Genomic DNA, 14,071 nt, shown 5'->3' with positions numbered 1-14,071 from the left:
TCTCAGCCGCATTTTAAATGGGCGGCCGTCCCGGGGACCTTGAGGATACGGGAAAGGGGTTCGTTCAACTATTCTAAAAGTTATTAAACAAAAAACGTTTAATTTGTCCACCTCCACATCACTGTGAATGCCCAAGTTTAATAGGTTTTTATAGAGCGCTCTTCTTAGCAGAGTGACACAGAGCATGGAACAAATATACTGTAAATGATCCAGTATTACAGTGATTACAGGTATAGTTAACTATGGAGTAAACCAGTTGACAGGTGAGGAGAGGAAAACAAAAGAACCCCCAAATAATAGAAAAACAAGCTTCTGGAGGTCCAAGTACCTCTGCCTACCGACCCCTCCTGGCCATTCTGCTCAGGCCACAGGGGACCTGTGTGGATATGCGTCATACAAAAATAAAAGATGTTAATTATTGTTACATATTAGCCAGGGAAATGTATCTTACTGCTGTGGTCCACACCAGAAGTTCCCTCCACAAATGTGTAGTTGATTCAAGTGTCTTTCTTACTACCAGCTGGACCCGCATCATGATTCTAGTGAATTAAGGAAGGTTCAGTGGCCTATTGGAACGCTTAATATCATTCGACATGACCGCACCTGCTAAATATTGCGATCCTCTTTTCCCGGTGGGCTTCCTCTGTCTCTGTGGTGTCACGACCCTTTTCTCTTTTATACATATAGATGGTACTATAGTAGCTAAGTACTACTTTGTCACACAGTGGAGCTGACCACTTTAAGCATGAACTGGGGCACGGTGGCTAGAGTTGCTGCCTTTGGACTCAAAGAGCACAGGTTCAAATCTCCTCTCCTGCTATAGTACCATCAATCAACGTACCCTGAATTAATGCACTTCTTAAAAAATTACCCCACTGTATAAATGGGTAAATCACTCAAAGTAATTTTGCATAAAAACATCAGCTAAATGAATAAATGTAAATGTGAATCAGAACACATGCCCTCATCTCTGATTACCCCAGAATGTCAGCAGTCACGTTTTGCGTTGCGTAAACCCCAGACGGGCGTACCGTTACCTCGCTTACCCTACATGAGCACCGCGGTTTCGTACGCGGGTACGCTGACCGTGCAAGACGCGAGCTGCTCAGAGCGCTCCCGATGCCTATCGCGGCGAGGCTGCGGACGCCGCCGAGCAAACCTCGGGGCACCGGGTCGCTGTGCGCTCAGCCCGCTCTTAACAACCCTCTGATTAGCTCATTTAGGGACAATTTAACCTAACGAATAGCAGACATTATTATCTGCACCACTTTGAGGCAGAGAGGCTGGGTGGGGGCAGGGTGAGGCTGGGGCCTGTTTGAAACCCCTCCACGGTTCATTGTAGCAGCCTGTTTCACCGCAGGAGATGCTATCTGGCTCGGCTGTGCCGAAATTGGCCGACTCGGGATGACCAGTGAAAGACCCCATTCAGATGGTTACGCACCATGTACGGTCCTTGAAATTGAAAAAAAAAAAAAAGGCCTAGATGATGGAGTAATTTCAAGTCCCCTTGGACACCCTAATAAAAATAAACAAAAAAAAAAAATCAGTGCTTAAAAAAAATCTTTTGCGTGTTTCAGCGCTGTACGTGAACCGTGATGCGCTGAGTCTGGAAACTGCGCGAGCGCTCGGCGGAGGGGGGCGGCGGGACTTGAAAGAGGCCCCCGCCTCCTGATGACGAGCTCTTTTCCCAAAGCAATTAGTGCTGAAAAGCGGCACTGCTGCAGGACGGGTGCAGGAGGAACCACCGGGTACCCGGTTGCCCAACAAAAGACCGCTGTCCAGGGGGGTCAGTGGTGCACCGGCGAGGCCAAAGGAGGTCATGTATCGGTCCATGCTTGAACTTGGTTTTCCCAGACAGCTGTTCATCTCTGTGGATAAGAACTTAACACTTACAGCTGTTGCCCTGCAACTGAAGGATCTGGGTTCGAATCCCTGCTCCTACTGTAGTATCTTTGATTAAGCCACTTATCCTGAAATGATACAGTAAAAATGACCCAACTGCATAACACTGAAAAATGACCCAACCAATGCAAACAGCTTAGTGTTCAAACCTAACTGTAAGTCACATAAAACAATACATAATAACAATAAAACTGCCTTAAAGGAAACATTAATGATCAAATGCAAAACGCTACGTCTTGGTTATTATTTGTGCAGCAGGTGGCATCATAGCTTGAGCTGTCACTTTGTAACACAAGGGCCCGGGTACGAATCCCACCTCCTGCTGTACTACTCTTTATCAAATGCTTACCCTAAATTGATACAGTAAAAATTACCCTGCTGTATAAATGGGTAGATAGTCCTAAGTAGCTCAGTACGCTGTAACACTGTAAATCACGTCGGACAAAATAATCAGCTGCATGAATCATTTCAGTGATGCATATGATTATTTTTTGGCGCTTTTGGGGGGTCTTGGCGAATGATTTGGCTTTTCCTGCAGTGTTAATGTGCAGAACCCCCCCGATCAATATCACATCATATGTGTGTGATACCGGGGACCAGCAGGCCGCCCAACTCTCCGTTTCCAGACACTCGCTGCTCCATCCAGGGCATCATTTGCTCTCAGCACCAAAAAAGGATTTTTCTTCTCATTTAAGCGAGATGTTATTTTCCATCCCTGCCGCCTGTTTCGCCCCAGATGTTTTCAAGACGTGTTTTCTTAAACGCTTGTCCAAGTGAATTTCGTGTCTGACCTGCTTATTTGTTTGGTATCGATGGAAACCAGCTACGCTCTTTTTTTTTTTCCTTTTTTTTGCCCTGTCACCTGGAGAGCGTTTGCAGGAACGACACAGACAGACGATTGTGTTTAATGTCCGTTTGCCCAAAAAGGAGGGAACGGCTGCGCTGCGGACAGCAGACGCAACACGGTCGCGCGGCGATGGCACGGTGCTGCCACACGGGGGCGTCCACACGGACCGCTTCGGTATTTACATTCATTTACAGTATTTTGCTGACTCTTCTCTCCAAAGCCTTTACTGTGTTTTCACCCATTTATGCATCAGAGTAGATTTCACTGGGAAAATTCTGGATAAGTGCCTTGATCAAGGTTAGTACAGCAAGAGGTGGGATTTGAAATCTCAACCACTGAGTCAGCGACTAAAAACCACTATGCTACCTTTTGCCTTATTTATTATTATTATTATTATTATTATTATTATAACTCATTTAGCTAACACTATTATCTTAGGTGACTTACACTCATATGGATTAGCCAAATGAATAACTGTCAATATTTATATAACAACTTATTTACATGTATTTATCAGACACGTTTCTCTAAAGCAACTTTCAGCAAACTCTATGTAGTGTTATGAGCCCACACACCTTATTCACCACGGTGACTTACACTGCTAGATACACTACTTACACTGGGTCACTCATCCATGCATCAGTGGAACACACGCACACACTATGGGGGAACCTGAACAGCATGTCTTTGGAGTGTGGGAGGAAACCAGAGCACATGGGGAGAACATGCAAACTCCACACAGACTGAGTGGGGATCGAACCCACATCCACTTACACCACCCAGGTGCTGTGAGACGTTAGCGCTACTCGCTGTGCCGCCCACTTACTCTGCTTTACCCTTTTGTTCATCTGGGTAATTTTTACTGTTTCATTTCAAGGTAAATACCTTGATCCAGGGTACTAAGGAGGATTTGAAGCTTAGTCATTTCACTACAAGATGACTGTTCTAACCACTATGCCACTTGCTGCCCCTTGTTATTAATTGATTCAGAATGGGGGGGAATCATGTGTTCGATGAGGGTGAAAACATTTTTTGAGAGCAACGAACATGCGCCGTCAGACTCGCTTGGTGTTTGTTTGACTTCTGGTGTGTCGTTTCCCGATAGCGAAGCCATGGTCGCGTCCTGAAGCCGCGGGGATGCCTTCCACAGTGGGACTCTCTCTGGACCCCCCTGGGCCGCATCCGTGGCTCTTTCTCACACGCCGGCCCTCCATCTGTTTTTTTCAATAGCGGCTCTCCGGGGATGGGACGGGGGGGGGGGGTTAAAAAAGAGGGCACTGTTTGCCGTCCAGGGGCTGGATCTCATTTCTCTGCTCGCGGACGGCAGAATTCTTTGTGTGTCAGTGCGCCGGTGACAAATGTGTCCAGTGAGAAGAACAAGATCAACAGCAGTGTGGCCACGGTGTTTACACTGAGCGCTCTGGGCTCCGTGATTAGTGTTTACACAGCGCAACAGGGCCCTCATTTAGAGCCCTCTCCGGCCCCTACGGCCCCCTGCGGGCCCCTCCGGCCTCAGGCCTACCGCGTCGCCCCCTCATTGCCCCCTCACTCCTCTCCCGCTCTCCCTCCCTCCCTGCAGATGTAAATACTGTGACCGGTCGTTCAGCATCTCCTCGAACCTCCAGCGCCACGTGCGCAACATCCACAACAAGGAGAAGCCCTTCAAGTGTCACCTGTGCAACCGCTGCTTCGGCCAGCAGACCAACCTCGACCGCCACCTCAAGAAGCACGAGCACGAGAACATCCCAGGTGCGCGCGCTGCCCCCTGCTGGCCGCACCCGGAAGCAGTTGAAACGGTGCGCCGGGCGGACGGACGGGCGTTAAACGCGTCTCTCGTGTTTGCAGTGAGTCAGCATTCGGGGATCCTGTCGAACCTGGGAACGAACATCTCGTCTCCGACCTCGGAGCCGGACAATCACGCACTTTTGGATGAGAAGGAGGACTCCTACTTTTCCGAGATCCGCAACTTCATTTCCAACAGCGAGCTGAACCAAGCCTCCAGCTCCACCGATAAAAGGTAGTTTGGGCTCCGCCTGGTTAGCTGTGAGGACAAAGGGGCTTTCATCCCACACACACACACACACGCACACACACACACACACACACACACACATACACACAGGTGCTCAGGATACAGCACTGTGAATCCTGTGCTGCGCAAAGCAGGCAGGTGTCACTGTAGAGCGCCCCCTAGGTGCGGTCGAGGGGAACCACGCTGGTGGGTCCTGTGTTTTGTCCCAGCTCCTCCGGGGGGCTTCAGCTGATGGACCCCCCCTTTTCACTCGCTGAGCGTGGGTCCGTAGCACAGGGGACAGTGTGACCGAGAAGTTCGTACCACGTGGTCACAAGGTGTGTGTGTGTTCTGTGTTTTAGTCACTTGTTGACATCAGGTAGGTTTTATTTGTTTCATGTCTTCACACTGTCAGTTTGCTACATATTATTGATTTACCGTGGTCCGGATTTGGTTCTGTGTGCTTTCGATTGATTTACTGTGTTCCAGGCTGGGTCCATTTACCATGGTCCAGGTCGGGTTCTGTGCGTGTTTGATTAATTTAATGTGATCCAGGTTAGGGTTCTGTCTGTGTTTTATTGATTTACCATGCTCCAGGTCAGGTTCTGGGTTTTTCTGATTGATTTACCATGTTCCAGGCTGGGTTTTGTCTGTTTTATTGATTCACCATAGTCCAGGTCGGGTTCTGTTTGTTTTATCGATTTACTGTGGTGCAGGTCAGGTAGGGCCTCTGTTTTGGAGGCTCCTGCCCAATGATGTACAGCACTGTGAAGTCCAACAGGAGTGGCTGGACGTTTTGGACCCGATTTACCGCACGTTGAGACCAGGCCAAACTCCCCCACACGTCGACACTCTCCTCCAACACTCATCGCTAAACCAGCGATCACCTTGCCTGTTGCAGGAATGGTCCTCCGGTTCAGACCGCTCCTCCCGCCGTCATCCCTCATGAAAGGCTGCGTTGACAGCGAAGCACCCACCCCCCCGACCCCGCCGTCTGGGATCAATATCGCGCCCGAGTCCAAGACGAGCCAGATTGGCGTTTTAATATCCGTAATTTAGCAAAGTGCTCTGCTTTCTGTCTGCGCGGCAGTGGCTCGTGCTGAAAGGCCCCGTCCCCTTAGCCCCGCCCCCTTAGTCCCACCCCTGTTCCAGCAGAGCCATTTAAATAAGGCAGGTGATCGGAGACAAACCTCTGAGGCTATGTGTGTTTCTGCGCGACGACGTGTGTGCGCATGAGGAGAGGGCCGAGGCGATGGCTCCCTGGGCAGGACGGCGGATGACTGTCACGTCCCCCCCACCTCGGTAACAGACGGAGACAGCGATGGAGCAGACCCAGGCTGGCAGGTCCCGTCCCTAGGGTGGAAGGGGGGAAGCGGGAGAGACGTCACAGAAGGGCATTTATCTGCGAGAGACACAGACAGGCCCCGCTGAGCCAAACACGCGCCTGACGTGTTTAGACTGCGTGACAAAACGCAGGTCCCCCTACCCCACCCCCGCAGAACAGGGCACCCCTCCCCCCCATTACCTGACATCTCATCTGGACGGGAAACGGAGAGCCGCCCGAGCGCCAGTTCGAGTCCCGTTTGATAAATGTCTCTCTGCGCGGCAAATTCACCCCAGGAAATGACATCATTAACTTTGAAGCTGCCCTGGAAAAAGTTGGTGGGGGGGGCTCATAATAGTGTGTGTTGACAGCCTGTTTGCAGAGCAGGCCTCCCTCTGCAGCCCCCCCCCCCTCACCGAGATTCACCGTAGGAATGGGGCTCGAAGCTTGCAGGATTATTATGGAAGTTATTGTTATTATGGCACGACCAGAGTCAGGGTGGACAGATATTGGACGGACGGGACGGTCCAGTGCATCACATCATTCCTATTATTATTCTTTTTTTTATCTTTGGTGTTTAACTGACTGATCAACAACAGAGCAGCACTGGATCAGCAACATAAAGAGACATAAGCAGTACACAAAGAAACTGCAATTATATCGACATATTTTTAAAATATTTTTCTCCCCTGGAATGACCAGACAGTCTGTAATGCATATTATTATTATTATTATTATTATTATTATTGGTGTTGTTGTTAATAAAAAATAATAATAATGCTTTTATTTATTCATTCAGAACAGAACAGCATTGGGTCACAGCAACATATAGAAATTACTGATATATCCACATATTATGTTAATATTCTCCAAAAATCTGAAAAAAAATGCAAAGTGAAACACAAATTCTTGAAAATATCACTTCATTTAAATATCTGCAGTGATTTTTAGGCTCACAACGCTCATAAATAGTAGTTTCGTGCACCAGCCTCCTGCCCACGTGCTGTTCCGCACAGGTGTCCTGTCGAAGGAAAAGCGAAGGAAAAAGTCACATATGTGACACACTGGAATGTCCCCCCCCCCATATTAGTCTGGACATATGAGGATTATTGATACAAATTGTTAAATTATATTTAGCTGACTCCTTTGTCCAAGGTAATGTACTGTGTTTTAGACACTGTACTGAGGCTAGTGATAATTATCAATCTATCCACACATAACAGAGCAATGTAACACACACACACACGCACACAGGCGCACACATACGGGCTGTCACCAGTTCGCCTGAAACACATGTCTTTGTACTGTGGGAGGAAACCAGAGCACCTGGAGGAAAATTGCTCCAGGACGAGGAGAACTTGCAAACTCCACACGCTTGAACCCGTGCCCAAACCTTCCTGACCCGTCTTGCCCCTGCCCTCCCAGGCCTGATGTTCCGGAGGAGGACCGCACCCAGAGCCACGCCCTCTCGCGAGCCAAGCTGAGCAGCGGAGGCGCCGAGGAGGACGACGACGAGCTGGAGGGAGACGACGAAGACGAGGATGGAAGCCTGACGGAGAAATCCCAGGACGAGGTCGTGTCTCCGGCCCCCGCCCCACGCAGCTCTTACGAAGACGAGGAGGAGCCCGGGCCTCTCTCCATGGCCTACGACCACACCCGGAGGTGAGGCGCCCCCGCGCTGCAGGGTGTGGTACTGCACGTCACGTGACGCCACATGCCGCCGTCGCCTCCCTCTGCACGGCCATCCTGTGTGCTGTGAGCGCAGCCCACAAACTAACCGCACTAACAGCAGCTCCCCCGCTCAACCGTTCCACGAACACACGCGTGTTCGTGTGTTTTGAAGGCGCCCGTCACACCCGGTTTAGCTGAGCTCCTCGGGCAGCCGTGCGGAGCGTGTCGCATGCCGACGGCGCACAGTATCCGGTGTTCCCTCCCCATCTCATCTCATTCTCCGCCCCCCCGAGACGCCATTGTACTTCTGGGGCATATAACCGATCCTTCGGGAACGAGAGAAAGCGAAGCATCGCTGTTGCCGTCGGCAACGTCAGAGCTGCGTGACCAAACCCAATCCAGCATGCGCTACTCCCCTCCCCGGATCCGGAACCACCTGCATCCCGCAGTGCTGTGTTGCTCTGTGTGGCCCGCACCCCCCATCCCACCCCCCATCCCACCCCACCCGTGCATGCGCAGAGAGGTCAGCCCATGAACGTTGTGCGTGTGTGCGGGGGAGGAGGTGTGTTGGGTCCTGAGCTAACCCTAAGGTCACCCCTCCTCCACCTCCACCCCCTTATTCTCCCACCCCACCCCCCGTTCCCGGTGCAGGTGTATTGAGGAGGAGGATGCAGGCCTCTTAGACCTGGAGCCCATCCCGGGCTTCGCCAAGGGCCTGGATCTCCATAAAGCCGCTGAAGAGCCCTTTGACGTTAAAGACATTTTTAACACCTCCCTAGAGTCGGAGGCGCTGAAAGAGACGCTGTACAGGCAGGCTAAAACCCAGGTACGTGGCCGGTTGCCGGGGGGGTGACGCCCTGCAGCCCACTGGACATTCAGCACCGCGCAAACGAAGGCACACACTCGCCTCGTAGAGAGATCCGGAACGGCACAGGCAACACCTGTCCAGAAGAGCAGACCGTGTGGAAAACATGAGTTTCTGATGAGTGTAAATAACACAGAGAGTGGTTCAGACGACCCCCGGGGGGTGCAGTCGGTCTCCACGGAAACACAGCGACGCTGTGTGACTGAGACCCGGGTTGACTGCACAGATGTAATAAATAGGATGCCTAGGACTTCCCCGCCTTGACCTACTAACCTGATTAATATCTGTCTCCGGCTCCGTTAGAAATTAACTCTCTCTGGTTCCCTGTCCTCCTTTTTTGTACAACGCCTCAAAGAAACATGCTGAAATATGCTGCTTCCTCATGTTATGAGCTGCAAATTTTCAAAGATTCAGAAATTCTCCAGTTGATTTGTTTATTTTTTACTGCCATTGTAACTCATCTATCTACTTGAATTTCTCTGCGCAAACGTGACCTGCTGATAGACGGCAAACAGAGGAGGGGTCTGTTTTTTTTGTGGATTTTGTTTCTGTTTTTTTTTTTTTTTTAATTAAATAAACAATTCCAGAAGTCACAATACAAGAACATTGACACAGAGCAGCCAGACCCACCCTGGGTAAAGTATACAAATAAGTAACTAAAACTAAATAAAAAATAAAAATAAAACTAACAACAAGTCACTCTCTGTATAATACAGACATGCGTTGCTTAACGACGGGGATACATTCTCGTATACTTCCTTTATACATATACTTATACAACCCTAGATAGTATAGCCTCAATACAGTGAAGAGATGCGGTAAACACGGGATTTATGATGCTGCTGCCAGTATAACGCAGCATACTGTTTTACAGTAAACTTTTTTATTAGTAGAAAGAGTACACTGTAAAATAATGATAAAAAATACAGTATAGTAAATACATAAACCAGTAACATAGGTGTTTATTGTCATTATCAAGTAATATGTACTGTACATTATTGTATGTGCTATACTTTTATACGACTGGCAGCGCAGTAGGTTTGTTTACAGCAGCACCACCACGAACACGTGAGTAACACGTTGCGCTACGGCATCACTAATCGATAAAAATTTTTCACCTCCATTATAATCTTACGGGACCACCGACGTATATGCAGTGAGTCGTTAAGCGGAGCATGACTGTACGTAAAAACCTGAAAATATTACTATAATGTACCGCCTTTGAGGCCTTCTTATTAGTACACTCTTTAATAGCCTTTATGTACTGTTCAGATTTTTTAAGGAAAACAGAAGATTTACATTTTCATTTATTCGTTTAGCAGATGCTTTTGTCCAAGGCAACGTACATCTCAGCAAAAGTATAATTTATGCATTACATCATTAAGAGGAGACATAGCTGCAGGCATGAAAGTCTCAAGCAAACCTAGTTGAAGATACATTTTGTTAGTGAATTTGGACCTGTGTATATGAAATTTTCCTAAGATGATTATTAAGTTGACAGTTTATGCCTGTTTCTTGTTGCTTCTGTCAAAGCATAACCCACTAAATCCCACTGGCTTCCTCAGTGACCACAGCTCACGGTGACGAGGAACGCTGCTCATGTTCATGAGCACTGAACAGGAGTTACGTTTCATTTAGTAATTTTAACATAACTCCAAGTTTAAAATATTAAAATAAAACGTGTTACTTTTTTCATTTTTACTCATTGTTTTTTTTTATAGAACCAGGCAGGAAACAGATCAATGGAAGCTTGCATTATTGCGCTTATCCATTGTGGTGAGCGCTACTGGAGTTTGGAACAAACGAGTTACGAACAGACTTCCGGTTCCGGTTGTGTTCCTAGGACGAGGGGCCGGAGCGGCGCTGAACAAAAGACGATATAGACGTGTTTTACGTCATGATGAATGGATACTATAATGAATATTCACTAGGATGGTTGGGGGTTACGAGGCTCTTTCTTCGCTCTCCCCGCAGGCTTATGCAATGATGCTGTCTCTGTCCGAAAACAACGCCCTGCACGCGCCCTCGCAGAACTCTCTGGACGCCTGGTTGAATATCGGGGGCGGCCCGTCGGAGACCACCGGCTTCCACCCACTCAACCACATCTAGGAGGACGAGGGGGGGGAGGGGCAGTGCGGGGGGTGTCGGGGGTCGGGGGACAAACGCGGACAGTGACTGTAGAACCAGAACGGGACTGGGCGGTCGCACCCCACCCAACCAACCACGCAACCACGCAACCACGCACCCACCCACGCAGGGGGCTCCAGAGACCCGAGAGAGAGAAAAAGAGATAGAGCGAGAGAGGTAGGTCTACTCATCCCACCAACCAATCAGCACTGAGATCATTCCGGAAGCCGACTCTGGCGGGAAGCGGAAACGGAAACGAGCCGCCTCTTGTTTAGCCGTGGCTGTGAGGGTGTGCGGGTCTAAAGCTCTTTGGCTGTCCCGACGAGCACGGCCGCACGAAACCGGCTTCTAACACGGATGACCTGATACTCCCACAGACCGCCGTGGCTCTCGGAGGAGGAGGAGGAGGAAGCGGAGGAAACCCTGCCGCGGAAGAGCGCGGTCAGAACCGGCACCGCCGGCCGTTCACACACTCGGCCCACTGGCACTCGCTCGCCTCTGTGTGAACAGCAAAAGCAGCTAAATCCTAATATTGAGAATAAAGACCATAATAATATAAGGACTGAAGAGAACCCCAGGGCCTGCGAGCCGGAAACGCATCCAGCGACTCTAGGGTATTAGCACCACCGCAACGCAGAAACAATTCTTCTATGAAGGCACATTCTTCGATTCGAATTAGTTTCTCGACGTTTTCTCTCTTTTTTCCCCCCCTCGTTTTGCTATTTGTTCTATAAGCAGTATTGTTTCGTTTGTAGGCACTGCGGTGCTCAAATGTTAATATAATTATTTAGTGAAGGACCAAAATTGTATGATATGTTGTATGATGTACAAAGTAACCGGCGCGTGCGCGGCCACAGTGCGTGGTGTGCGTGTGTGTGTGCGCGCGCGCGCGTGCCAAATGACCCGTTCCGTTCTTTTCCGTGCCGTTCTCCGACAATCATTCGCGTTCGAACGGTTCCTGGTCGTTCTCTAATCGCTTCCTTGTACTTTTTGTTTTGATTCTATTTATTTTCGGTCAGGTCAGGAACGTGATGAATGGAAAGACCCCCTTTTAGCCCACGTGGATCTTTTTGTTATTGTTGTTCTGAAGGAATTAAATATCCCCAAACGGTGTGTGCGTGGTCGAGATTGTGAATCTCGCGCGCCGAGGCTGTCGGGAAGGGCAGAGACCGACGTGCCAAATTAATGACACATCAAAAATCAGATCATTTTATTCTGTTGCAACCTGAAGGCTCAGTTCTGCTTCACATGTTTATTTGAAGTGTTTGTTGTGCCGTTTGCTTTGACCTGATGTCCTTCAGCAGTTTTATTTTGTATGCAGTGTTTTTTTTTTTTTTTTCTTTTTTTTCATGTGGAGGGGTAATGGTCAAAGTTTTAAGGTCAGGAGGCGTTGACCTTCCCTTCCCTTCAGGGTGCTCTTATCCAGAGACCCAGAGTCAGCAAAGTGGGGTAACATGTTCTCCTCTCCATGGACCGCTGACTCCTGTGTTTTGTCACATCACATGTTCAACCACTTTCCCCACTGTACTGTAATCAGGACTTGTGCAAAGATTTATTTTTTTATTTTTAAGTCTGGAATGAAGAGTTACAAAGTTTAAGCTCAACATGGATGTGAGAAAGAACAAAACAAAGTCATGATGTTAAAGAACGTTCAGATTTCACAAGGACCAGGATACTCGCGTTGCGGCTGTGAAGTCTTTACCTAAAATCTGGGGTGACTGGATGTCATCTGTGTCGTGGAAATGATATCTGACCGCTGCCGGTCTCTGCTCACAAGTGGTAAAGCTCAGCCTGAGGTGCAGAGTGGGTTTGGATGTGAGGTGTGTGTGTGGAGGTCACCAAGGGCTCTATGAATGGAGAGAGACCTGTAGAGACCTCCCGCAGGGTACCTGTGCCAGCAGCAGGATAAACCAGCTGTCTGTCCGGCTACATCGCTGGGGGCCGAAGCCTTGGGTGGCACCATTACTGAACTGTGAAGCCCCCAAATGAACCCGTCTATGATGAATGTGTGTAGAAACCCCGCCAAGTCCACAGCTTCATGCGTGTTGCTAGTTTGCCACGCACCCGTAAAAAAAAAAAAAAAAAAAAAAACACCACTGGGGCATTGTTTTCTGAAATATAGTGAAGATCATAATCACTCTTTAAAATTTTTTTTAAAAACCCTTATTCTGAGTTATGTTCATTTGCATTTTGAATCATTCCAGACACTGATCCATTCCGGTCTGTGTGGAAGCGTAGAAATAGCACTTAGTTAGCATTCGTGTAACCATCGGCTGCTGGATTAACGAACATATCTGCTCTGTTACCTGATGCTGGTCACGTTAGGGAATTTCAGGAGGGTAAATGGATTCAACAAGCACTTTAACTGACGAAAAGCAGGGGGGGGGGGGGACAACCGCCCAGGAATGCTGTATCTGACGGAGAAGAGGAGTCGAGGACACGCTCAACAGGTCAAGTGGTTGACTTTAACGTACCCAGCAAAGCAAAAACCCGTTTGTATATTTCTATCCCAGACATATGAACATTCAACTGCACCTCGCTTTACTGTATCTCAGTAAGTCTCTATGGGAAGACAGGAGCTGAAAGCATATGTTTGAAGAAAAAAAAACTCCAGGTTGAATTGTAAAAAATACCTTGATTTAACAACCCTGACTTTTTTTTTTAAAAAAAATCGTGATGTAATATGTAGGGTGATATAAGATGAGTGAGTGATCTACCAGCAGAATTACTTTTTTTTTTTTTTAATTAACTGAAGCACTGTAGTATACAACTATGCCAGCAGGGGGCGGAATTGTACCACTTTAGTTGGGTGTTGGAGCCCAATCAGTGGTACTAGTAGTATCTCTTCACTAGGAAGACTACAGATAAGGGTGTATAACGTGACTTTTGCAGTATTTCATAGAATGCCTAGACGTGCCGGGATGAATAAATTCAAGTGACACCACAGACGACTTCTTGTCACATACTACTGTAATAAGTGCGCGCTGTAGGTTGGTGGAAAAATATTGACATGAACATCACACTGCTAGGTTTCCCCCAAGGAACGGACTGGTCACCGAGTCTTTATTTTTTAACTTGTCATGATTGATTTTATTCCCCACTGTTACAATATAAAACTAAACAATATGGTTTCTTTTAAACTGTATAGTATTCTAAAAGAAATGTTGCATATGTCTGAAAATTCATTAAAATATATGGGTTTAAAAATGGATGGTGCTTGTTTCATTTTGGATCTGAATTGTATATCGCCTCTGTTATGTTTATTAAAACAAACAAAAAAAAAAAACTTAATGTGCATGACTTGTGTTTAGCAGTCATAATGGT

General features: G+C 48.0%; 1 protein-coding gene across 5 annotated transcripts in view; it reads left to right on the top strand.

Annotated features, from left to right (window-relative positions):
• prdm16 (PR domain containing 16) overlaps positions 1 to 12,840 on the top strand; it is a 219,842-nt gene extending 207,002 nt beyond the window's left edge. For 4 of the 5 annotated variants that reach the window (XM_029246835.1, XM_029246832.1, XM_029246831.1 and 1 more), the window contains exons 13-17: positions 4,329 to 4,498; positions 4,595 to 4,766; positions 7,510 to 7,746; positions 8,407 to 8,581; positions 10,595 to 12,840. In XM_029246835.1, coding sequence (XP_029102668.1) covers positions 4,329 to 4,498; positions 4,595 to 4,766; positions 7,510 to 7,746; positions 8,407 to 8,581; positions 10,595 to 10,729 — 889 coding nt within the window. In that variant the 3' untranslated portion in view covers positions 10,730 to 12,840. The remainder of the gene's footprint in view (positions 1 to 4,328; positions 4,499 to 4,594; positions 4,767 to 7,509; positions 7,747 to 8,406; positions 8,582 to 10,594) is intronic. The other variant, XM_029246834.1, reaches the window with a different exon arrangement.
• Positions 12,841 to 14,071: the final 1,231 nt, after the last annotated feature.

The sequence above is a fragment of the Scleropages formosus genome, chromosome 2 (genome assembly GCF_900964775.1).
Source record: "Scleropages formosus chromosome 2, fSclFor1.1, whole genome shotgun sequence".
NCBI classification, from domain to species: Eukaryota; Metazoa; Chordata; class Actinopteri; order Osteoglossiformes; family Osteoglossidae; genus Scleropages; species Scleropages formosus.
The sequence above is the reverse complement of the archived record's forward strand: the minus strand, read 5'-3'. Positions and strand labels throughout refer to the sequence as shown.